Raw genomic sequence first — 27,776 nt, forward strand, 5'->3', positions numbered from 1 at the left:
ATCCATCAATATCGGCGAGCACGCTCTGGAAGTGGTTCAAGAGTTCACCTACCTGGGCTCAACTATCACCAGTAACCTGTCTCTCGATGCAGAAGTCAACAAGCGCATGGGAAAGGCTTCCACTGCTATGTCCAGACTGGCCAAGAGAGTGTGGGAAAATGGCTCTCTGACACGGAACACAAAAGTCCGAGTGGATCAAGCCTGTGTCTTCAGTATCTTGCTCTACGGCAGCGAGGCCTGGACAACGTATGTCAGCCAAGAGCGACGTCTCAATTCATTCCATCTTCGCTGCCTCCGGAGAATCATTGGCATCAGGTGGCAGGACCGTATCTCCAACACAGAAATCCTCGAGGCGGCTAACATCCCCAGCTTATACACACTACTGAGTCAGCGGCGCTTGAGATGGCTTGGCCATGTGAGCTGCATGGAAGATGGCAGGCTCCCCAAGGACACATTGTACAGCGAGCTCGCCACTGGTATCAGACCCACCGGCCGTCCGTGTCTCCGCTTTAAAGACGTCTGCAAACGCGGCATGAAGTCCTGTGACATTGATCACAAGTTGTGGGAGTCAGTTGCCAGCGATCGCCAGAGCTGGCGGGCAGCCATAAAGGAGGGGCTAAAGTGTGGCGTGTCGAAGAGTCTTAGCAGTTGGCAGGAAAAAAGACAGAAACGCAAGGAGAGAGCCAACTGTGAAACAGCCCTGACGACCAATTTTACCTGCAGCACCTGTGGAAGAGCCTGTCACTCTAGTATTGGCCTTTATAGCCACTCCAGGCGCTTACCCATTGTCTCCCGAGACAAGGAGGCCAAAGAGGGAAGAGAGACAGTTTTATTGACCTGGGTCACTACTTTTAGTGATTTGCATAATTGTACCCATCGATCCCTTTGCTCCTTTTACTCCCATTTAGATTATCCTCCAAGGAGTTCATGGGCTGCTTATCCTTCTGACCAAAATATAGCACCTCACTAACTATATTCAAATCCATTTGCCAATTACACACCCATTCTGCAAATTTATTAATGTCCTTTATTTCACAGTCTTCCTCAGTATTAACTACACACCACCACCCCACAACCTCCCAAATTTGGGGTCATCTGCAAATTTTGAAAATGTACTTATGAGTTGAGCCCAAATCATTTTTGTAAATTGTGATCCAACAGTGGATCCAGCACAGATCCTTGTGGAACACCACTTTTCACCTTTTGACAGTTTGAGTAGCTATGTTTAGCCCCTACTCTGTTTTCTGTTCTGTAGCCAGCTTACAAGCCATTCTGCTCTGGCTCCACATGCTGACCTTAAGATTAAGGTTTAGTGCTACCCATGGATCTGGAGTTCAGTGGCTGTAGCCATTTTCTATGGTGTCAGACACAAGGACCTTTTTAAAAAAAAAGAGAATAATTACAGCACAGAAGGAGGCCATTCAGCCAGTCACGACCCTGCCGGATCTCTGCAAGAGCAACTTAACTAGTCCCACTCTCCAGCCTTTCCCCCACAGCCCTGCAAATTTTTTTCTCATAATTATCCAATTGTCTTTTGAAAGTAGTGACTGAATCCACCTCCACCACACTCTCAGACAGTGCATTCCAAATCCTAACCACACATTGCATTAAAAAAAGTTTTTCCTCATGGTGCCTCTGGTTCATTTGCCAATCACTTTAAATCAGTGTCCTCTGGTTCTCAATCCTTCCACCAATGGGAACAGTTTCTTGATCTACTCTGTGCAGATCCCTCATGATTTTGAACACCGATCAAATCTCCTGTTAACCTTCTCTTCTCTATGGGAAACCAATCTATCCATGTAAGTGAAGTCTTTCATTCCCAGAACCATTCTTGTGAATAGTTTCTGCACCCTCTCCAATGTCTTGACTTCCTTCCTAAAAGGTGGTGTCCAGAACTGGACGCAATACTCCAGTTGAGGCCGAACCAGTGTTTTATACAGGTTCGTCACAACTTCCCTGTTTTTGTACTCTATACCTATTATTTATAAATACCAAGCTCTCTCAGCCTGCCCTGCCATCTTCAACGACTTGTGCATATACCCCCAGGTCCCACTGCTCCTGCACCCTCTTCAGAATTGTATCCTTCATTTTATATTGCCTCTCCTCATTCTTCCTACCAACATACATCACTTCACACTTCTCTGCATTAAATTTCATCTGCCACGTTTCCACCCATTCCACCAGCCCATGTCCTGTTGAATCTTTAAATTTTGAATCTCCTCCCAGTTCACAGTACTTCCAAGTTTTGTGCCCTGCACACCCAAGTCTAGGTCATTAATATCGATCAAGAAAAGCAGTAGTCCCAATACTGATCTCTGGGGCACCAATCCAAAAAAACAATGATTCACCCACTACCCCCTTGCTTCCCATCACTCATCCAACTTCATATTCATTTTGTCACTGTCCCTTTTATTCCAGAGGTTCCAACTTTGCTGGCATGTCTTTCATGTGTTATTAGCCAAGGCATAGAATATAAGAGCAGGGAGGTTATGATGGAGCTGTATAAAACGCTAGTTAGGCCACAGCTGGTGTACTGTGTACAGTTTCGGTCGCCACACTAAAGGAAGAATATGATTGCACTAGAGAGGGTGCAGAGGAGATTCACCAGGATGTTGCCTGGGCTGGAGCATTTCAGCTATGGAGAGAGACTGAATAGGCTAGGGTTGTTTTCCTTAGAGTAGAGAAGGCTGAGGGGAGACCCGATAGAGGTATACAAAATTATGAGGGGCTTAGATAGTAAGAAACTTTTTTCCTTAGCGGAGGTGTCAATAACCAGGGGGCACAGATTTAAGATAAGGGGCAGGAGGTTTAGAGGGAACATTTTTTCAGCCAGAGGGTGGTTGGAATCTGGAAGGGGTGGTAGAGGCAGGAACCCTCACAACATTTAAGTAGTATTTAGATGAGCACTTGAAATGCCATAGCATACAAGGCTACGGGCCAAGTGCTGGAAAATGGGATTAGAATAGTTAGGTGCTTGATGGCCAGCACGGACACGATGGGCCAAAGGGCCTGTTTCTGGACTCGATGTGGCACTTTAACAAACACCATTTGGAAGTACATATACACCATATAAGCCCTCTCAACTACCTCATCAAAAAAGTCAACCAAGTTAAACAAGTCCATGCTGGCTTTCCTTAATTAATTCACATTTGCCCAATTGACTGTTAATTTTGTTCCAGATTATTGTTTCTAAAAGCTTTGCCACCACTGAAGTTAAACTGTCTGGTCTGTAACTTCTGGGCTTATCCTCACACCCTTTTTTTTTTTGAACAAGGGTGTAACATTTGCAATGCTTCAGTCCTCTGGCACCACCCCTCTATCCAAGGAGGATTGAAAGATTATGGCCAGTGCCTTGTAATTTCCACTACTTCCCTCAGTATCCTTTTTTCATCTGATCTAGCCCTGGTAACTTATCAACTTAAAAGTATAGCCAGCCTTTCTAATACCCACTCTATCAATTTTAAGCCCATACAGTTTCTCAACTACCTCCTCTTTCACTATGACTTTGGCAGCATCATCTTCCTTGGTAAAGACAGATACAAAGTAGTCATTTAGTACCTCAGCCGTGCCCTCTGCTTCCATGCGTACATCCCCTTTTTGGCTCCTAATCGGCCCTACTCCTCCTTTTACCATTCTTATCATTTATATGCCTATAGAAGACTTTTAGATTCTTTTATGTTAGCTGTCAGTCTCTTCTCATACTCTCCTTTTGCTTCTCATTTCTTTTTTCACTTCTCTTCTGAACTTTCTATATTCAGCCTGGTTCTCACTTGTATCATCAACCTGATGTCTGTCATACACCCCTTTTTCTGCTTCATCTTGCTCTCTATTGCTTTTCATCTAGGGAGCTCTGGATTTGTTTGTCCTACCTTTCCCCACTCACGAGAACGCACCTTAACTATACCCCAACCACATCCTCTTTAAAAGGTAGCCCATTGTTCCATTACAGTTTTGCCAACCAATCATTGATTTCAATTTAACTGGGCCAGATCCATTCTCACCCCATTAAAATTAACCCTCCTCCAATTGATTTTTTTTTTAAACTAGGGATTGCTCCTTCTCCTTTTCTACAGCTAACCTAAACCTTATGATACTACGATTATTGTTCCTTAATGTTCCCCGACTGACACTTGATCCACTTGGCTCGCCTCATTCCCCAGAACCAGATCCTTCCGCATTGGATTGGAAACACACTGGTGTAGAAAATTCCCCTGTACATACTTGAGAAACTCTTCCCCCTCTCTGCCCTTCATACTATTATCCCAGTCTATATCAGGATAATCAATGCAACTGAACTTCTCAAGAGCTCTCTGAAACACTCTTCTACTCTTCCAATATTTCACCACTGCACTTGTAATCCAAGTTATATTTAGATCCTAATTTCCCATACACATTAGAAAAACTAATTGACTAAGTTACCTTGGCTCCAGAGATGAGTACTTCATCAGCACTCTTCATCATGCTCTTAAAAAAACCACCAAACATCTCCTTAGTGTTCTTCCTTCGGACACTTAGCTAAAATACAAACAGAAGGAGGTTAGTTAGGTTAACTTCGTACAGATCATCTATTATCTCGTTGAATGGGGCAACAGGCTGGAGGGCCTGGATGACTGACACCTGTTCCTAAAGCTCATTCAGGAGGCAGCAGCAGCTCAGTTAGGGGATGTGCAAGAGATTCCTTCTACTTTTTTCACAGTCCTTGCGAGATCACCACTTGTTTTTTCCAGGATGGAAGTTGAAGTCACTGGGTTCCGGCAGTGATGGGCATCATTTAAGTAGTTTTATGCCAGGATATCATCTCACTGTGTGTTTAGAAACAGGAGGTCCACAGCCCCAGTTTATAAATTTATGCATGGACAATGATGCTGACATTAATTTATTTAGTTCTTTAATAAAACAGTATTTCTGCCAGGGCTGAAGTGCCCTTTAAAATGGGTGCTTCTCTAACACAAGCTTATTTCAAATGGGAACTGAATTGATATCTGAAAAAAAAAGTTTGCAGGGCTATGAAGAGCGAACACTGGAGTGGGATTAAATGGATAGCTTTTTCAAAGAGCTGGCAAAGGCATAATAGCCTCCTTCTGTGCCGTAATTATTCTATAATTTTCCACACCAACCATAGAAATCACAATGATACAGTGCAGAAGGAAGCCATTCTGCCCATGATGGCTCTTTGGTAGAGATATCCAAGTAATGTCGACCCTGCTCTTTCCCCATAGCCCTGTAATTTTTTTTTCCTGCCTTCAAGTATTTATCCAATTCTCTTTTGAAAGTTACCAGTGAATCTACTTCCACCCACCTTTCAGGCAGCGCATTCCTAATCACAACAATTCACAGTTGAAGAAAAATGTTTCCTCATGTCACTTCTGGTTCTTTTGTCAATCATCTTAAATCTGTGTCCTGTGGTTACCAACTCTTCTACCACTGGAAACAGTTTCTCATTTATTCAAAAAACATTCATGATATTGAACATCGCTATCAAATCTCCTCTTAACCTTCTCTCCTGTAAGAACAGGATCAACTTCCCAGTCTCTCCAGGTAACTGAAGTCACTCATCTCTGGTACTATTCTAGTAAATCTCTTCTGCTCCCTCTCCAAGGCTTTTACATCCTTCCTAAAGTGTGGTACCTGGAAAGGAACACAATATTCCAGCTGAGGCCTAACCAGTGGTTTATAAAGGTTTAGCATAACTCCCTTACTTTTGTACTCTATGCCTTTATTAATAAAGCCAAGGATCCCTTATACTTTAACCAACTTCTCAACTTATCCGGCTAGCTTCAAAGATTTGTGTATTTACGCCATGTTTCTCTGTTCCTGTACCGCATTTAAAATTGTACCATTTAGTTTATATTACCACTCTTCATTCTTCCTACCAAAATTTATTACTTCACACTTCTGTGTTAAATTTCATCAGCCATTCATCTGCTCATTTCAATGGTTTATGGCCTCCTGCGGTCTGTTACTACCCTCATCACTGTTCACTACATTTTATATTATTTGCAAACTTTGAAATTATGCCCAAGCCCAGGTCACGAATAGACATTAAAAAAAAGCAGTCGTCCTATAGCGGACCCTGGAGAACACCACTTCACTGCAGTCTGAAGAACAACAATTCATTATTCTCTGCTTCCTGTCCTTTAGCCAATTTTGCATCTATGCTGCCACTGCCCTTTTAAAACAAAGGTTTTTAATTTTGCGAACAAGTCTATTAATGCAGTACTATGTCAAATGTCTTTTGAAACCCATTCTTGTAATGCTCAGGCATTTTTTCTCTATTTCCCTGGTTTTCTCCAGTTTGTATATAAAAACAAACACTGGTAACGAATGGTGATGTACTGATCAGCGCACCAGACCAGCAACCCAGAGGTCAAGAGTTCAAAGCTCACCCTGGTTAAGTTCTGAAACTGAATTCAATGACTATGGGCCAGCACCAGGAAAGCAGCCAAATTGTTGTAAAAACACAATGTGTCAGGGAAAAAATTAACTTGTATTTCTATAATGCCTTTCATGGTCTCAAGATGTCCCAAAGAGCTTTTTCATGAAGTGCTTTGGAAGTGTAGTCACTGTCATAATGTAGGAAACATGGCAGCAATTTGCACACAGCAAGCTCCCACAAATAGAGATAACAATCAGATAAACTGTTTTAGTGATATTAGTTGAGGGATAAATATTGGCCAAGACTTGGTGCTGAACTCCCCTGCTCTTACAGTCATAGAGATACAGCACTGAAACAGGCCCTTCGGCCCGAGTCCATGCCGACCATCAACCACCAATTTATACTAATCCTACATTAATCCCATTTTTCCCTCTCACACCCCCACCTTCCCTCAATTCTCCTACCACCTACCTACACTCGGGGCAATTTTTACAATGGCCAATTTACCTATCTCTGGCTCAAGTCTTTGGCTTGTGGGAAGAAACCAGAGCACCCGGAGGAAACCCATGAGGTCACAGGGAGAACTTGCAAACTCCGCACCGGTAGTACCCAGAACTGAACCCGGGTCGCTGGAGCTGTGAGGCTGCGGTGCTAACCACTGTGCCACCCTTCTTTGAATAGTCCTGATGGATCTTTTACACAAACCCAAGATGGAGTTTAATGTCTCATTTGAAAGTTAGCAACCCTGACAGTGTAGCATTTCCTCAGTGTTGTACTGTACTGAGGGGTCAGCCTACATTATGTGCTCAAGCTACTGGAGTGAGACTTGAACCCACAACTGTCTGATTCAGAGGTAAAACTGCTATCATTGAGCCATGGAAGGGGACTTGCCATCTCCACCTGGTCTGGTTCACACCCAGACACACTATGTGGGTGACTCGACGTTCTTTGAAAGAGGCCCAACAAGCCTCTTGTTCAAGGAGGTAATCCATCAGTGTGTTCAAGGGGAAACGAGGGATGGTTAATAAATGCCAGACTTGCTAGCATCGCACACATCCAGAGAACAGAATTGTAAAATGCTGTAATACCCTATTCTTGGCACCATAACAAAGTGTAAAACTCATACAGATACCATTTGATTGTTGGATTACACAGTTGCAACCACCCGCTGTGCTGTGAAATAATTTGCTTCTTAAATGCCTCCACTGAGTTAATGTGCAGCAATTGCTCATTACATATCCCCGAACAATCAGTTGGCTTTTTAATCTTCTCATCGACTTTGATAGAGTCCAGCGTTGCTGAACCAATGTTACTCATTACATTTAAGTTTTAAATAAAATGTTTTCTCCCCTCCCTACATCTTGGATACAAGTACAATACATTATAAAAATAAGTCTTTGACAGGTATGTAGCGACAGACTTCACAGGTAGAGAATATGGGATTAACGTAGGATTAGTATAAATGGGTGGTTGTTGGTCGGCACAGACTCGGTGGGCCGAAGGGCCTGTTTCAGTGCTGTATCTCTAAATAAATAAATAATCCAGTTGGACTGGCATTCTCCCCTGGCACCCAAGTCAAGATAATACTTGCGACACTTTTTTATCCGGTCAGTTACGATATAAGAGTACCAGGGGATTAGGAGGAAGGTTTCTGGTTCACCTTGGAATGTTTTCAGACTCGCCATCGCTGCTCTTTCATTGACTTGTTATGCACTGCATCACCACTTGCAGACTGTGGATGCCATTGACCAATTCAAGGATTAGCTCATCAGGCTTTTGGCTGCAGTTCCTCTGATAAATGGTCTCACCACCACTCCCCAGCCACCCAAAGCCACAACACTTCTTGCAGGTGGATGAATTACTTAACTGCAGCCTGACATTCAGTCTCTAGCCAGGGTCACTACCTTTGGTCTACACCATCACTAATTCCAAATACATTTATATGGCACCTTTAATAGAATAAAACATTCTGACGCACTTAGCAGGAGTGTTATCAAACTGAATCAGAGATTAGAACAGATGACCAAAAGCTTCAATGAGGTTTGAAGAAATGTTTTAAAAAGGAGGAAAAATATAGGGAATTCCAGACTTATCAGCCTAGAAGGCACTGAAGAGAAGGAAATTGGATTTGTGCAAGTACTCCAATAGATTGGAGCTTTCATGCACAGTACAATATCCCAGAACTATAAAGTACAGAGCTTCAAGTTTTACATTTAGTTCATGCAGTAACCCAGAATTCCTACACACTAGATCAAACAGATTAGCTCACCATCAGTGGAGCTCGCCCCTTTAGACTGCTGTGCAGAGATACAGGGTTGGATTTTGTGGAAGAGGCTGGGCTCCCGGCATCAAACTGAAAGTTTTAGAGGGGAGGGCAGGGGAGGTGGTGGTGGTGCAGGGCAGGCAGGGAAAGACCCAACTTGGCCTTTGAGCCCCCCATCCCAGCATGATCCTCAGTTGTTCCCGTGGCAAAGTTTCCAGCACCGGTATCTACGTCCCTTTAAAGATGGGGATCCTACCTCCAAGAACTGCCAGCCAAAGGCAAGGCTGGCAGCTCAGCAGTGCCACTGGGAGCAGTGGCCACTATCGGTACTGCAGAGATAGACCCAGGCCCAGCGCTGGAACCCCAGACCTCACGCAAGTGAGGCAGGGTCAACAAGTGCCAGTCTGGAAGGCCCCAATTTGGGGTGGGGGGGGGGGGGGGGTGGTGAAGTCCAGGGGAAGGGAGAGTACATGAAGTTGTACGTTTTGCAGGTGGGGGTCCTCCCTGGGCCACAGATTGCCTATGAAAGAGGGACCACCACCCCTGCCACCCAAAGCCTGCAGGGAGGGCACCTCATTTTACGAGGTGCCTTCCCTTCATGGAAGAAGCCCCCATGACCACTGGTTAGATCCCAGCGGCGGTGGGAAGAAGCCCAAGTGGCCATTAATAGGCGACTTAAGGGCCTCAACTGGCCTCTGTGCGAGAATGCAGTCATTGGCCTATCCCCACCCACCGACCCCGTCTTGTGGTGGTGGGGGGGGGGGGTCCATAAAATCCACCCCTCAATGTGCCTTTTAAATTTTGTTTCTTCTCCTGTCCCAACAAAATCTACATGCGCATTGGCAAAAGTATTGTTTTTCTCAGCAACAGGGACTTAGAAGGCAGTAAGATAATTGGAAAAAGAACCGGGGGGGGGGGCGACAAGAAAATTTTAATGCAGGGAGTTACGATGATCTGGAATGCACTGCCTGAAAGGCTGGTGGAAGCAGATTGAATAGTAACTTTTCAAAGGGAATTGAATATATACTGAAAAAAGGAAACATTTGCAGAGCTATGGAAAAGAAAATAGGGGGTGGGGGAAGAGACTAATTGGAGCAAGAGCATTTCCCACACATTGGACAAAACATGCCCGTTTTAAATTAAAGCCTCTTCATTGCCTTCAGAGTAAGAAATATTTTACAATACTATCAATTGAACCTCATTTGATGAAAAAAAAAAGAGAAAAAAGTGATAAGGAAACTGCAATGTAAACTTTTGCTTTTTTTCCTCTGAAGATGAGAACGGGAACACCCTACCTCAGGAACTTTTAAAGGAAGAAAGAAAAAGTGCCTTACATCCTGGTCATATTCCAGAAAAACATGGAAGTTATGGTCTTTGCCCAACACATGGTGAACTGCAAGTCGCTGAAGGAAGACTTCGTGGATGGACACTGTCTTCTTAAAGACAGCCAGGTACTCCCTGAATAAACAATAAGGGGGAGGAAATAGGAGTATTGTCAATGATACTAAATTACTATAAATTATTTTGTTATGCAGAAAGCAGAATCAGTGATGTTTAAACGGTGAATGGAAACCACAACTAGGTCATATTTACAATGTTAGTTACTCCCCAATAATTAGTCAAGCTAGTTAGTAAATGTCAACAGCATAAGTTATTATATACTACACAAAAATACACTAAGATGCAAATATTAAAATTCACAAACCAAAATAAACACAATTCTTGGCAGTATTTGACTTTAAACAGCCTAGCAGCTTAAAAAGCTCTGATCAACGCCCACTGTCCAAACTCCAAACAGTAGTCAGATTTCAGTAAGAAAATTACATTCACTTAATCTGTCCATTCCCAGCCTCCTCACTGTAGTTTTTAAAACCAACACCATCCATCCTTGTACTCCACCTCCCCAAGAGAAGCAGCTGAAGTTTAACACTTGTCAGAAACAAAAGGATGAAATTTTTCTCAGCAGCTTACGCTTCGAGTTCTTGCTTCATTTTATTAAATTCTTCTTTCATCATGGAACCTTCACCTTCGCCCAGCTTTTGCATCTTTTCCCTCGCAACATCAAAGTCAGGTTTGGCAGGTGCTGGAGGTATCTAAATGGGGGTGGGGAAAGGAATGAAAAAAAAAGTTCACTTCAACAAAACCAGGTCGTTTCAGCAAAAGTACCCTTCACCTTCCCTCACCCAATACATGTCTGTCCATGGCCAAGTACCCTCTACCACTCTGCACCCAATACACAGCTATATGAAGTCAAGTACCCTTTAACTCTCCCCACACAATGCACAAATCTGCCCAATCCCATGTTCAGTGGTTCAACACAACCTTTAAATTCTAGAAGACTACAAAAGTATTCATGTGCAAATTTAAATATGAAGAGGAGGAGGTCGTACAGCCCCTTGAACCTCTTCTGACATCCAATTAGATCCTGGCTGACCTGCAACTCAACTCTATCTACCTGCCTTCACTCCATAGCCCTCGATACCCTTACCCAACAAAAATCCTTGGATCTCTATCTTGAAAGCTTCAGTTGACCACTAGCATCTACATTCTTTTAGAAGAGAGACTTTGAGCTTTCCATTCCCCTTTTGTGTGAACAAATGCTTTCCAATTTCACTCCTAAATGGCCTAGTCCTAATTTTAAGATTGCTGCTCCTTGTTCTGGATTTCTCCACCAAAAGAAATAGGATAGATGCAGAAACTATTGAATTCCTTTACTACTTTAAAGCCCTCGATTAAATCACAATTCAACCTTCTAAACACAAGGGAACAGAAGTCAAGTTTGTACAACTAATCAGTCTTTAACCCTTTTTTAGCCTAGTACCATTTAAGATGAATCTGCAATGATCCCCCTTCAAGGCCTTCACCAGGGCCAAAACTGAATCCATTGGGGTCGGCCAAGGCTCTATACAACCAAAGCATTACAAATTCCCTTTTTTATAGCAACCATCTTACGCTAAAGGCCAATATTCCTTTAACCTTTTTGATTACTCTTTGTAGCTGTCTACTTTGTGATGTGTACCCGGACACACAAATCTCCATGCTCCTCCACACCTCCTGGCTTCCGCACGATTAAGAAAATAATGGATTCTATTTCAGGCTTACAAAACATGGATTCTCTGCCCCAGTGATGTGGGTGGCAACTACTGAATGTGCTTCAACTACTCACAATAATTCCAGCATAGTCCTCATTCTCAACCAAGGCGTCATGCAACCAAACAAAGTCCTCATGCTGCCGAATCACTGAAAATTCCGATTTCTTGAAAGAAGGTAGTGCGGTCTGAATGAGGAAATGTCAAACATTAGCGCATCCCAATCATTGACATGTTCCCCATTTCTGCCTCCAGCCCAGACACGTATCCATTCCTCTAAAAACAGTAAACAGCCAGCACTGAGCAGCATTTTCCATGAGTTACTGATTCCCCCGCACCTATGTAAATCCAGGAGGACTCCCTCCGCCAAACTTAATGGAGATGGAGCAAGCACCAGCCCGCAAGCATAATGAGCAAGACACAAAAAATAAACAAGTCTCCCTTTGTGGAAAGAATACACCTTGATTATCAGAGCAGTCCTCAACACTGTACATTGTACCAGTTAATCAAACTGTTGCCCACACGTACAGTTATACAACTTATCAAAATATGATCTTTTCTGTATTACTTTATTGACTTAGTTTGACCATTTGGAAACCATGATTAAATGAACAAAGGGGTGTTCAAAAGGACACATTTTGGCAGCAAGGTGTAATGAGCCAAGAGCTTTCCACTTCTGCACACTGAATTCTAGCCCAAAGTTGAGTGAATGGAAAATTGTGGGTTGGTGGTTAAGAAGCAATGATTTCACAATATGACCCGCTACATCAACAAAGCAGTTTATTAAAACAAGGGGATAAAGTATAGATAACAATTATTAGTCAGCTCAGGATTATAGTAGCTGAGCCATGATGCAATGTGCCTCGATTGTAGACTAAATCTTACAAAAACTCTTCCTGATGAGATTCCCTACAACAGAGAGACAGTGTCTACCGTCTCTTCACATTTCTCTCAAATCAGTCGTCTCCTCTTTCACCCTCCAAGACTCCTAACTCTCCACACTCGCAGGTTTGAAAGCATCTCCAAGATTTGGGAAGAGTCTTCGGTCCCCTCCTTGTGCACTCCAACAATCACAGAATTGTTACAGTACAGAAGGCTGCCATTTGGTCCGTCATGTCTGTGCCAGCTCTCTGAAAGATGTACATTCTTCCTTTTCAGATAACAATCCAATTCCCTCTTGACTGCCTCGATTGAACCTACCTCCAGGTCGTGCATTCCAGATCCTAACCACTTGCTGTGTGAAAACGTTTTTCCTCACGTTGCCATTGCTTCTTTTGCCCATTATTACCTCAAATTCATGCCCTCTTGTTCTCAACAAAGATACAAGAAAAGGTTTGTCATCTGATGAGCAATCTCTCTCTCACCACTGGCCTCTAAGCTGTCACACAGTCACAATTTTATGTATCTTTAAGACAACAGTACTGTGGTCATTGCTCCTCTGACCTATCCTCTCATGATACTCCTACACGCCAAACATGCTGCTGTACCCCTCCCTGCATCACAACTCAATTCTCAAACTCAGCTCCCAGAACTTAAAAACTGTGGAACCTCGTCTTTCTTTCCTCTTACAACCTAGGTGTCACTTCAGTCACTACTTCTTAATTGATGTCATCTTCACTCACTTTTTTAATCCAAGATAGTATCTTGTAAACCGAGTTGAGGGGGGGGGGGGAGAAAAAGAATTAATAAAAATATTGAAAAGAAGGTTATATTTACTGCAGTCATCACAAACATTTATCTTCCCAAAGTTAATTCTCAATACCTTCTTCAAATAAACTTTTCAAAAGCATTGTCCCTTCCAAGCCATTTACAAAATGTGCAGTTTTTGCCCGAGTCATCAATTCACATGTTGCCACTAATGAACTGTACGCCTTTATCTACTGCATTTATCAGCACTAGTCTTCAAGGAAGGGTTTGGTCAACATCTGCACTTTTGAGATCTGAGACAAGAGGTAGTAAATGGAAGGAAGTGTGGAGAAGGAAGTGTGGAGAATGAGCAACGGTGGCAGTTTTTTCTCCCCATCCCCCCTTCAAAACCCACAAGAGATTGTAACACCATAAGGTTATTTCATAAACAGTGAATTAAGATATTCATATGGTTATGGTAAAATGATAAAAATGTAACTTTGGGGCAGGGCTAAGTTTGTGGTTACACAAAAAAAAATGGAAAGGGATAGTAACATTAAACAAAGATGATATCAAATATTGAGGGAAATAATTCAGCAAAGATACCAACTGAGCTGGAGAGACGAACAGCAAAAAGAAAAAACACCACATGGTACAGAAAGAACAGAACTAGATAAAGTCAAGAATATTTGAAAGCAGGTAGAATACAGCCAGGACATTGTAAGGATAAGGTATAAAGAATTTTTTTTTTTAACAAAACAAGACTTATTGCATCTATTCACATTAATGGGAAAAGTAATTTGGAATAATTTTGGTGGTAAGGAGAAAGTGGGAATAGGCTGCAAGTAAAATTATAGCAATAATAATTATTACCAGTCTATTATTTGCACAATTGATAGATTCAATATTTAATACAACACACATTTGAAGAAACAGACTCATTGAACATGGGGTAGTAACCCAAGGTAGCCTTTCAAGTTAGCCATTCTTCCCTGACTAAATGCCAAGATGAAAACCTTTTAGTTTTCTCTGACTGAAACTCTACTCTGGCATTGCTCACAGAAAGTTAGCTAATGTACCGTTTTATCAGGACGTAGTGTAAAGCTGTCTAATGCACAATGTATTATTCTCCTGCTAAGACTAAATGGTATTCCTATAATGCCACAAAGCCAAAATACCAGGGAGAGTTTATAGTTTCCCAGCTGTCCAAACTCGAAATTACTACACCGGCTTGCTCGTTTCCTTCTTTAAAAGTACGATGGTGATGTCACCCAGAGGCCACAAACATTCTGGCACCCGTGTCACGTTAACACCTTGGTTTCTTCACGTTGTTTCAAAGTGCGGCATAGTTTTGAGTGTAACAGTGGAGATACAAGCAGACTGGAAATACCACTAAACATATCATTTTGTTATCGATGCAGAGAACTTTGTGAACTGTCATTAATTGTTAAAATAAATTTTAAAAAACGTAAAAGAGCCATTTTCCTCCAAACATTAGAGGGCAGAAAACAAATCGGCATTTTACAAATTGCAAATTCTTTTCTCAACCCAACGTAAAAAAGATCCACTTTTTGAAAGTTCTAGATAAAGGCCGGCTCGGGCCTGCAAATAAAAGCCGACCCGAGCCTGACAGAACCACATCCGACCCGGCCAGAGTCCTTTGACATTTTCCCACGCCCGACCCAACCCCTGGAACATAATCAACTTTATTGAAGAAGTTGTGCTCTACCTTGGATGGAATCGCTCACTGCAGACTAGCGCAGAGTCCAAGTGCACATTTCCCGCCTGGACGTCCTGGCTGTCACTGTGTCCGACTCGGCCCAACCCGAATGCCGGACCTGGAAGAGCGACCCGACCTGAACCCGACACATGTTGTTGGGATAGTGTTGGGCAGCCATGCTCTGGTTCTAGACATATACTGCAGCCAATTATTTTTAACCTCAATAATACTTGATGTCTACGATGGCTTTTATTGGTGGAAGCTAGACTCATTTCATGTTTCATATTGTGTACGGAAGAGCAGACCTACCTTGGTGTGAACTGTGAATTTTACTTTCTCTCTCTCACTGAGAGCATCAGGAATATCAACCAGCATCAAGGGCTCTGCCTCCATGGATACTGAAGCTAGCTGAAATCAAAAAGGAAATCCTTACTTTCAGCACAGTGCAGGCAATATGTGGTAGCATAGGATCTTATTTAAGTATAATTCATATTGTGGTTACCAAACACGTTTCATATGAAAAATAGTACTCACTTATTTGCTGTCACGGCAATGTTAAATATTCTCTAATATTTAAAAATATTGAGTCAATATAAACATCTTTAACCATTATACAAAAAGGTCAAAACACATCCTGCATTGTCTTTTGAAGTTGTAGTTTTTAAGTACAGAGAGAGTGGTCAACGATGAGTAAATTTTTTTTTGCATCAACCATCACCAAGCACTCCCAGGTTAAGTAAACACGGACAAGATATAAAAGATCTTGTATGCTCCCAACAACTTGCATTAACTCCAAAATCAGAGGAAAACAAATCTGCATTTATATAGCACCTTTAACATAGTAAAAAACAGTCCAAAGTTTTACAGGAGCATAAATCAGACAAAAAACTTCACACAGAGCCAAAAAATTCAGATAGGTGACCAAAAGCTTGATCAAAGAGGTAGATTTTAAGGATGTCTTAAAAAGGGGAGAGAGTGAGTGTGTTGGAGAGGCCAAGACACTTAGGGAGGGAATTCCAGAGCTTAGGGTCAAGACATACAAAGTCACAGTCTCCAGTGGGGTGAAAGGAGTGGGGGATACACAAGAAGCCAGGACCTCCTTTAAGACCACTGTGTTTGCTCCAGCACCCCTCCAAATGCCAGTCAAATATGTGGACACATTCATTTTGCCAATTCAGTGCAAATTTATCAAATGGTAGGAAGTTTTGTGATGTGGAGGGTAAGCCTTGAGGAGCTGCATTGAGATGGACCAAACTAAATTTGTGCAGGATACCTACAACCAGAAAAGGGGAACGTTTTCATCCCATCTGTTGAATTTGAACTCGGAAACCAAAAGGGAAAGAACAAACCCATTTTGTCTACAGAAAAGTTGAAAAATAAAACTGAAAGGGTCATCCGACATCCACCTAGGCACAGGAAATGACAAGGGTCACCCCGCCCAGTCTGCAAAGTCCTCCTTACTAACATCTGGAGACTTGTGCCAAAATTGGGAGAGCTGTTCCACAGACTAGTTAAGCAACAGCCTGACATAGTCATACTCACCAAATCATACCTTACCGCCAATGTCCCAGACACCTCCATCACCATCCCTGGGTATATCTTATTCCAATGACAGAACAGACACACCAGAGGTGGCAGCACGGTAGCATACAATAAGGAAGGAGCAGCCCTGGGTGTCCCCAACATTGATCCTGACCCCACGATGTCTCGTGTCTGGACCCCATGAACTATCATGGCATTGGGTCAAACATGGGCAAGGAAACCTCCTACTCATTACCACCTACCGCGCGCTCCCTCAGCTGATGAATCAGTGCTTCTCCATGTTGAACACTAGTTGGAAGAAGCACTGAGGGTAGCAAGTGTACAGAATGAAATCCCCCAGATTACAATGTCCATCAGGAAAAGTGGCTCGGCAGCACCACTACTAACCGAGCTGGCTGAGTCCTGAAGGATATATCTGCCAGACTGGGCCTGTGGCAGGTGGCGAGAGAAACAAGAGGGAAAAACCTACTTGACCTCATCCTCACCAATTTAACCTGCTACAGATGCATCTGTCCATGACAGTATTGGGAGGAGTAACCACCACACAGTCCTTGTGGAGATGAAGTCCCATCTTCACACCAAGGATACCCTTCACCCTGTTGTGTGACACTACCAACATGCCATGTAGGACGGATTCAGAACAGATTTAGCAGCAGAATTGTATTCAACAACAATCTAACTTCATGGCCCAGCATCTCTCTCACTTGGCCATTATCAAACCAGAGGTTCAACCCCGATTCAGTGAGGAGTATAGGAGAGCATGCCAGGAGTAGCACCAGGCATACCTAAAAATGAGGTGCCAACCTGGTGAAACTACAACATTACATGCATGCTAACAGCAGAAGCAGCAAGCTATAGACAGAGCTAAGCGATCACACTAGCAACGAGTCAGATCAAAGTTCTGGAGCCCTGGCACATCTAGTCAATGAATGGTGACCATTTAAACTAATGGGAGAAGGAGACTCCACAATAATCCCCCATCCTTAAATGATGGGGGGGTCCAGCACATCAATGCAAAAGACAAAGCTGAAGCATTTGCAATCATCTCCAGCTAGAAGTGCCAAGTGGATGACCTATCTCGGCCTCCTCCTGAGATCCCCCAAGATCACAGATGCCAGTCTTCAGCCAATTTGATTTACTCCACGTAATATCAAGAAACAGCTGAAGGCACTGGATACAGCAAAGGCCATGGGCCCTAACAACATCCAGTCTGTAGCATTGAAGGTTTGTAATCCAGAGCTAGCCGCGCCCCTAGCCAAGCTGTTTCAGTGCAGCTGCAACACTGGCATCTACTCGGCAATGTGGAAAATTGCCCAGGTACATCCTGTCCACAAAAAGCAGAACAAATCCAATCCAGCCAATTACTGCCCTATCAGCAGAAAACTGATAAAGGGGTCAGTAACAGAGCTACCAAGCAGCACTTACTCTGCAATAAGCTGCTTACCAATGCTCAGTTTGAGTTCCACCAGGGGCACTCAGCTCCAGACCTCGTTATAGCCTTGGTCCAAACATGGACAACTGATCTGAATTCCAGGGTTGAGGGGAGAGTGACTGCCGTTGACATCAAGGCAGCATTTGACCGACTGTGGCATCAAGGAGCCCTAGTAAAATTGAAGTCAATGGGAATCAGGGGAAAACTCTATTGGTTGGAATCATACCTAGCACAAAAGAAGATGGTTGTGGGAGGCCAATCATCTCAGCCCCAGGATATCACTGCAGGAGTTCCATGGTGTCCTAGCCCAACCATCTGCAGCTGCTTCATCAACGACCGTCCCTCCATCATAAGGTCAGAAGTGGGGATATTCACAGACGATTGCAGTGTTCGGTACCATTCGAGACTCCTCAGATACTGCAATAGTCTATGCCCACATGCAGCAAGACCTGGACAACATTCAGGCTTCGGCTGATAAGTGACAAGTAACATTCACACCACGCAAGTGCCAGGCAATGACCATCTCCAACAAGAGAAAATCTACCCACTTCCCCATGACATTCAACAGCAGTACCAAAATTGCTGAATTCCCCGAGCATCAACATCCTGACTAGCAACTTACAACTGGACCAGCCATATAAATACAGTGGTTACAAGAGCAGATCAGAGGCTGGGAATCCTGTGGCAAGTAACTCACCTCCTGACTCCCGAAACTTGATCGCCTACAAGACAAAAGTCAGGAGTGATAGAACACTCTCCACTTGCCTGGATGAGTGCAGCTCCATCATGCAGGAAGCTCGACACCATCCACTTGATTGGTACCCCACCAATTACCGAGGCACACTGGCAGAAGTGTGTACCATCTACAAAATGCACCACAGCAACTTGCCAAACCTCCTTCAACAACATATTCCAAATCCACAACCTCTACCATGTAGAAGGACAAGGGGAGCAGACACCTGGGAACATCATTTACAAGTTCCGCTCAAAGCCACACACCATCCTGATTTGGATTTATAATCGCTGTTCCTTCACTGTTGCTGGGTCAAAATCCTGAAACACCATCCCCCAACGGCACTGTGGGTGTACTACACCACATGGACTGCAGTGGTCAAGAAGGCATCTCATCACCACCTTCTGAAAAGGAATGGGGCATAGGTAACAAAAGTTGGCCTTGCCAGCAACACTCATCCCGTGAACAAATATTTTAAAAAGTACCTAGTCCCCAGACAGAAAACTTTCAAACACAAGGACAGTAGTCGTTACCCACAGTAGAGGCCTACTTTAGGTCAGGAAAATGAACCCGACCAAACCACTACAGACCCAAGCCCAACCCGGCCAGAGTCCCTCCGCTTTTGCCCCAAGCCCGGTCCGACCCGAGCCCGCCCAGACTTGACCCGAGCCGGCCAGCCGTTTACTTATCTCCCAACTCGGAGCCCCCACGAAGCGCATTCTCATCAGAATTAAAGACTACTTACCAGAAGGACATTTACCCCATGGAACCACTGATTTATGTCCACTTAAATTGCAACAGTAACTGGCCTACAACAGTGTTTCCTTCCCCCAGCCCACCGGAATATTTTCATTTATTGCCATAATTAGAAATATGCATCCTGTAAAAGGCTTAAACAAGTATTAAAAAGTTTAAGTATGTTCCCTACTACCAAAGGAAATCTGTTATCAAGTGGTTTGTGAACAGCAACCCTGTTTGGTATTGCACCCACCATTTTGTATCTGAACTAGCCTTCTTGAAACTACAAAAACTAAGGACAGAACTTCTACTTTTGTCACAAATTAGCTCTTTATCCCACCCCAGTTGGGTCAACCTCGCAGCCTAGCAAATGAACAAAACTCATCTGAATGAGGCAAACCCAGAGATTCAACATGCACCAATTTGTTTGAACTTAAGTAGTTAACTTCTTGCAACAGCAGACCGCCAATTTTCAAACTTTTCCCACCACAGAACTGATAACCATCAACATTAAACACAGCAGCTTCTTGGCCTTCAGAACACCATGCAGCCTTTGTTTCACTAGCAAGTGGACTGATTTATTTAGCAAGGCACAAGACTAAAGGTTAACTCGCAAAGTAATAAACCACTCATAGTAAAGGGCACCAATATCATTACAGAAAAATATTCTCTTCAGAAATACATGGAAAAAGAGACAAAGCACCACTCCTTTAGTTTAGTATTGCTCATGGTTTAGTAGAGTACCCAATATCAGGATTATAATTCCATGTAATTCTTAGATACGCAAGCACCTTGGGACGATTTATTACTTTAAAGGCACTATACAAATAAAGTTGTTGTTGCTGTAAAGCCACTCTGCTAGGGCCACCATTTTGCTTGTGGCGAGAATGAGCTCACACGACAACTATTTAATCACCATAGCAAGACCTGCTATCCAATTTTGTGATGTGATCCAATGCATCAATAAATAATGAAGACACTCATCATATCGGAGACTGGAATTGCTGAGATTCCTAATATTTACAAAAACAAACAGCCAGAAAGAAATGACAGATGAAAACCAGAGAAAGACTTTATTTACATAGCACCTTTCACAACCTCGAGAGGTCCCAAAGCGCTTTAGAGATTTTTCAAATGTAGTTATTGTTGTAATATAGTAACAGTGACAGCCAATTTGTGCACAAGATCCCACAAACAGCACTGTGATAACAACTAGATCATCTGTTACAGTGGTGATGTTAACCAAGGAATAATTATTGGCCAGGACCCTAGGGAGAATTCCCCCAGCTCCTCTTCAAATGTCATGGGATCCTTTACATCCATCCGAGGGGGCAGACAATGCCTTGTTTTAACACCTCACCCAAAAGATGGCACTTCCAACAGTCTGGCACTCCCTCAGTACGGCTCTGAGTGTCAGCTTGGTTTATGCACTAGTTTGAAGAAAATATAAAAAGTACTTTCAGACTGTCCAATAAAATCCACATTAAGAGGATCAACCCATTGCCCAGTGAGGAGTCCAAAATACAAAGCCTCACTTCTCAATTTCAACAAACTACTAGGACGAATGGTGTGCAAATGGAAGTTGGATACACTGTTGGAGCAAGGAGCTTCACATTGCTTCTGGTCTTAACAGTACTGGATCTACGATCATAGCTTACAACCGTGTCCGAAATGGTAAACTTGGTCCTGCACCCCCTTCCCCGCCCATCGCCAACATACTTCCTCTTAACCAACACAAAATACAAATAAGGCATACTACTTTAAGCAACATCATTCAAAAATTAAGCTTTAGATTCAGTGAAAGAAAAAAATGCTCGATGGAATTCAAGTTTTTTTTGCCGCTAATGTGCTTTTGGACTGCTTCTCCCTTCTCAGCCGTCAGGAAAAGAAAATTATCCACCATTAACCACCACAACACCCATCGCACACTTCCCCTTCATCTCCACTAAGACACAAGGCTCTGCTTCATAACCGGGAGGTTTCATAATTAGAACACGTCAGATTACACAGCAATTCTTTCATCACTTCTGCCCTCCATCTTATCATAGACATCTCCCTTTTGTTCTTTTCCTGACCCCTTTTCCCTGGTTCTGTATTTACTTAAAAGATGCTCATTTATAACGTCTTCCAGTACCGATGAAAGGTCACCAAAAAGAAACATTAACTTTCACTTAGTCCACAGGTGATGTCTGACCTACTGAGTGTTTCCAGCATTTTCTGTTTTTAATACTGCAATTATCTTTGGGGTTTTTTTGTAAAGTGCCCTAGTCTTCTTCATATTCTGCAGAAGAAAGTTGTGGAAAACTGAACAAGTCAGAAATGGATTTGTCAAATAAGGTTTTGTGGTCCACTTTTAATGATTTTACTCTTAATACCAGGGTTTTATTGAATCTAGCAATCTTCTACCATTATACCTCCCCACCCACTTACCTTGAACGCATACTTGCGAATTAAATTTGCCTGGAATACCTGATGGCCAGTTTAACAGGGTAATGCTCCAATAATACTGGATTCAATGAAAACCTTACATTAAGCGTAAAGTTATTAAAAACTGTACTCTAGATAAATGGAAAGAATTAAGTGTTTTTGTTAATAAAGAAAAACAGATTTTTAAGGTTCTTTTCCATTGAAATGGACGAGTGCCCTTGTAAATATTTATTTATTTAGAGATACAGCACTGAAACAGGCCGTTCGGCCCACCGAGTCTGTGCCGACCATCAACCACCCATTTATATTAATCCTACACTAATCCCATATTCCTACCACATCCCCACCTGTCCCTATATTCCCCTACCACCTACCTATACTAGGGGCAATTTATAATGGCCAATTTACCTATCAACCTGCAAGTCTTTAGCATGTGGGAGGAAACCGGAGCACCCGGAGGAAACCCACGTGGACACAGAGAACTTGCAAACTCCACACAGGCAGTACCCAGAATTGAACCCGGGTCGCTGGAGCTGTGAGGCTGCGGTGCTAACCACTGCGCCGCCCTGTAAAGCTGGCTTATAATAAAAGCACAAAATCCAGGCTGACACTCCAGGGCAGCGTTGAGAAAGCCAGAGATATCATCTTTCAAGTGAGACACTAAACCCAGGCCTTTCAGTTCGTTGTAAAATATCCCCTAGCACTATTTAAAAAACAGGCAAGTTCTCCCTGGTATCCTGGTCAATACTCATCCCTCAAAATCAACATCACAAACAGATTATATGGTCATCATCACATTGGTGTTTGTGGGAGCTTGCTGTGTGCAACTTGGCTGTTGTATTCCCTGCATTACAACAGTGACTACACTTCAAAAGGTATTTTGTTGCCTAGAAAGCACTTTGGGACGTCCTGAGGTCATGAAATATGCTATATAAATGCAAATGTTTATGAGCTTATGAGATTTAATCAATACACATTGTTTACGGTTCCCTCCCCAATAAGAGAAGTTCTATAAAATGCTCTTGTGACAGCACATCATTTGCTGCAAAGTGCCCCGCTGATTTTAATGCTTCATTCTGCACACCACAACTCAGTTATGACTCCCTTATTAGCAAAGGAACCACATAGGCTGTAACATTACTAATTTGAACATGTTTATTTTACAATTCCCAATCATCCTTCCTCCAACAGATTTCACTTGGATTTGCTCTCAGGTCAAGTTGAGTGCTGATTGGGTTTGCTTTACTATCTTGATGAGTGTTGATATGAAGTGAAATGGCCTCACACAGATGCCAAAATTGCAGTGCAAATGCAGCCTCATATTGAACACCTCTCAATGCCAGACCCCATTGCTGTACTGTTGTGTGCAGGTGGAAATTATTAGCAGCCCCTCAGACCTCGAGACAGGTGCTTGGTGATTTGTTGACATTGCCTCAGTCTACACATTCGATAACTCCTTCAAGAACAACCATCTAAACAACCCAAACACCTAATTAGGGAAGAATTTCTTTTGGCTGCTGCTATTATTGGGCATGAAGTATTTTTTTTAAAAACACATGCACCAGTTTTTTGATGTGAATTTCACTTATACAATACTGCAGGCGAGTTAACACAGCTGCTTCTTCGCGAATTAAACAGAGCAATTAAAGATACCATAACTGGTAATGTTAATGCCAATGGCTAAAAGTCATCATGCTTTGGCTGATACAAATGACTGTCCATTTTAAACGTGGAAGTTTTAAGTGTTGGGGACTATAAAAAAGATGGATTTAGTTTTAATTACAGCACTATAAATGCCCTCCTTTTATTAGTCCACAGAAACGAGTATGATTTATCATGTGGTCAAGTACACAGATATGCACTGAACTAATAGCACAACTTCCAGCCATCAACAAATCCATCCATCAAGAAATCCAGTACTTCTTTAAACACAGGAAACTAAAAATGCAACCTTAAAAAAAAAGCACTGGTTTAAAAGCTTTTTACATTTCCACTTGAGGCTGTTTCAAGACCAAGTCTGCATTGTAAAGAGAATGAACTTTCATTTTTATAGCAACTCATCACAATCTCAGGATGTCCTAAAGCATTTTACAACTTTTAATTTCCAGTCACAATTGGCCCATAGACAAAACACAGCGACCAAATTACCGAGTCAGGGCCCACAAACAGCAAATTTGTGAATGAATGACCAGATAATCTGTTTATAGTGGCATCGGTTAATATAAATGTTGACTAGGACACAAAATGCCTTGCTCTTCTGAAAATAGGGCCATAGTTTCTTTTAATTTTCTCCTGACAAGGCTGACCGGGCCTCTTGGCTCAGCGAGCTTGGACACAGTGACATCACAGACAAACCCAAGCCTGTCCTTCCCCGATGTCCACTTTTCCAGCAGGAGTTTGCTCAATAGTGATCAGGAGCAAACAGCCTGGGCAATTTACCCCTCCTGGCCAGTCTCAAATAATTCTGCTACCACCCTGGCTGAAGTTAGCACAGATCTGGGATTGAACCTGGGATCCTCTTGGTCTGTACACCTCAGCTATTCACTAAGTGGATGTAGTCTGAGGCACTGAGCGCGTCTGAACATTTCTGAAATTACTTTAAAATATGGTTCTTCAGCCAATTATATTAAAAGTAGAGAAACTCAAAATGACCTACAAGAACATCGATTTTTCTAGCTTTAAGTATTTACAAAATCGTGACTAACTGTACATTTACACTCCAAGTTTAGTGTTGGTGCAAAGCAGCTTTGGTTTTACATTAACACTAAACTGATGTAGTGTTATCTAAACTCCATGTTCAGGCTCTGAAATTATATGAACAGTTTGAAGCCCGACTGGATTCACACTGCATTTTTACACCATCTTTGCAGAAAAACTACTTCACTACAGTAAATTTTTATACCAGCACGATTGAAAGTAAACTATAACTACATTATCATTTGCAGAGACTCTGACCACAATCTTCCAATCCTCCTTAGATATGGGGGAAGGGGGTGTGATGCCAGAAGACTGGACACTTGCGAATGTTACATCCCAGTTAAAGAAAAAAGGAGAGGGATAAACACAACTACAGGCCAGTCAGCCTGATGTCCGTGCTAGGGAAATTTTGAGACTCAAAAATCTGGGACAAAATTAATTGGCATTTGGAAAATATGGGCTAATTAAATGAAGTCCAGTCTGGATTTGATAAAGGTAAATCATGTTTGACTAACTTGATTTGAGTCTTTGATGAATCAACAAGTGTTTTTGAGAGCAGAGTGGGTTGATGTTCTGTATATGGACTTAAAGGCATTTGAGGAGAATACCACATAACAGAATACCACATGACTTGCTAACAAAATTGATGCCCATGGGATTAAAGGGACAGCGGTCACGTGGATACAAATTTGGCTAAAGGATAGAAAACAGACAGTAGTGAACAGTTATTTTTTTTTTTTAAGAACAGAAGAAAACATACGTTGATATTCCCCAGGGATCAGTATTTGAACTGCTGTTCTTTTATGTATATTAATGAGCTGGACTTGGGTATAACAAAGCATAATTTCAAAGTTTGCAGATGACACAAAACTCAGAAATGTAGTTTAAAAAAAACAGTAACAGACTTCAGGAGGACATAGGCAGACCAACGGTCAGACACATAGCAACTTAAATGTAACGCATGAATTGTGGAGTTATACGCTTTGCTCAGAAGAATGAGGAGAGGCATTATAAACTAAATGGTACAATATTAAAGGGGGATTCAGGAACAGAGAGCCCCAGGTGTGTATATACACAAATCTTTGAAAGCGACAATGAGCGCTAGGAGCTCATGGACTTCTTTGTCACCAAGATCAAGACCAGTGGATCAGTTGCCTCTGCTGTATCCCTCCCTTCCACAAAAGCTCCTCCCTGCCCTCGCCCTGAACACACATCTTTGTCTTGTTTCTCTCCCCTCGTGCCACCTTCAAGCTCATTTTGTCCATGAGATCCACCTCCTGCTCACTCAACCCTATTCCCACTAGATTGCTGATCACCCAACCTCCCCTTCTGGTCCCCATATTGTTAACAGTTCTCTCTCTTTTAAAATCTGCCTTCAACACCTCTCCTAAAAAAAAAAATCCTCGACTCCACTGTCCTTGCAAACTACCTCCACATTTCCAAACTCCCTTTCCTCTCCAAAGTCCTTGAACATGTTGTAGCCTTCCAAATCCAAACCCATCTTTCCCAGAACACCAATGTTTGAATCCTCTAATCAGGTTTCTGCCCGTCACAGTACCAAAACAGCTCTTATAGGAGGTCATTTGTGATTGATATGACCGTGACAAAGGTAAACTGTCCACTTTGTCCTTCTCAACCGGTCTGCAGCCTTTGACACAATTGACCACACCATGCTCCTCCACTGCCATCCAACTGGATGGGACTGCTCTCACCTGGTTCCATTCTTGTCTAACCATAGCCAGAGTATCACTTGCAATGGCTTCTCTTCCCACTCTTACATCAACGCCTCTGATGTCGCCACACCCCCCCCCCCCCAACCAAAGGATCTATCCTTGGCGGCCTGCTCCTATTTCTCATCTACGTGCTGCCCCTTGGCAACATCATCCAAAAGCACAGCATTTGTTTTCACATGTACACTGACAACACCCCAGCTGTACCTCACCACCTCTCGACTCCTCCACTGTTACTAAATCAGATTATTTGTCTGACATTCCAGTACTGGATGAGCAGAAATTACCTCCGATTAAATGGGAAGACTGAAGCTTTTGTTTTTGGTCCCGTCTCCAAACTCTGTTCCCTAGCTACCAACTCCATCCCTCTCTATGGCAACAGTCAGACTGAACCAGACTGTTCACAACCTTGCTTTCATATCTGACTCAAGATGAACTTCTGACCACATATCTGTGCCATCACCAAGACCACCTATTTCCATAATATCTCCCGACTTTGCCCCTGAAACCCTCATTCATGCCTGTTACCTGTAGACTTGACTATTCCAATACACTTCTGGCTGGTCTCCCACATTCTGCCCTCCATAAGCTCGAGGTCATCCAAAACTCTGTTGCCAGTCTCTTAACTCACAGCAAGATCCATTCACTGACCACCCGTGTTCTCTGACTTACGCAAGTTCCCAGTCAAGCAATGTCTTTATGTCCAAATTCATGTTTTCAAATCCCTCCATGGCCTCACCCCTCCCTATCTTTCTGTTATTTCCTCCAGTCCCACAACCCTCATATTAGCACTCACCTAATTCTGGCCTTTTGAGCATCCCCGATTTTAACTGTTCCACCATTGGTGGCTGTGTTTTCAGCTGCCTAGGCCCTAAGCCCTAGAATTCCTGCCCTACACCTCTCCCCTTGCCTGCCTCAAGACATTCCTTAAAACCTCTCTCTTTGACCAAGCTTTTGGCCGTCTGACCTAATATCTCCTCATGTGGCTGAGTGTCATATCTAGTTTTATAATGCACAAATTTTTTTTTTTTATAAAAGGAGCAGGAGTAGACCACATGGTCTATCTGGCCTGCTCCTCCATTCAAAAATGATCATGGCTGATCTTCAGCTTCAACTCCACTTTCCCACCCACTCACCTTGATTCCGAAGAACCGAAAATATGTCTATCGCAGCCTTAAATATATTCAATGTTGGAGCATTCTCAATCCTCTGAGGTAGAGAATTCCAAAGATTCACAACACTCTGAGTGAAGAAATTTCTCATCTCAGTCCTAAATGATTATCCCACTATCCTGAGACTGTGTCTCCGTGTTCCAGGGGAAACATCAGTATTTAGCCTGTTGAGCCCCTTCAGAATCTTGTATGTTTCAATTAGATCAACTCTCAGTCTTCTAAACTTTCCAG

The 27,776-nt window shown here is 42.8% G+C and overlaps 1 protein-coding gene across 1 annotated transcript in view; it reads right to left on the reverse strand.

The window, feature by feature from the left end:
- The window catches only part of snx5 (sorting nexin 5), a 41,790-nt gene that overhangs the window by 12,744 nt on the left and 1,270 nt on the right, over nt 1-27,776 (reverse strand). Inside the window, exons 2-6 of the mRNA XM_068044572.1 lie at nt 15,384-15,482; nt 11,806-11,916; nt 10,611-10,732; nt 9,974-10,097; nt 4,420-4,515 (exon numbers count right to left, since the gene is read on the reverse strand). Of these exons, the coding sequence (XP_067900673.1) occupies nt 4,420-4,515; nt 9,974-10,097; nt 10,611-10,732; nt 11,806-11,916; nt 15,384-15,482 (552 nt within the window). The remainder of the gene's footprint in view (nt 1-4,419; nt 4,516-9,973; nt 10,098-10,610; nt 10,733-11,805; nt 11,917-15,383; nt 15,483-27,776) is intronic.

This window comes from Heterodontus francisci, chromosome 13, assembly GCF_036365525.1.
Source record: "Heterodontus francisci isolate sHetFra1 chromosome 13, sHetFra1.hap1, whole genome shotgun sequence".
Taxonomy (NCBI): Eukaryota; Metazoa; Chordata; class Chondrichthyes; order Heterodontiformes; family Heterodontidae; genus Heterodontus; species Heterodontus francisci.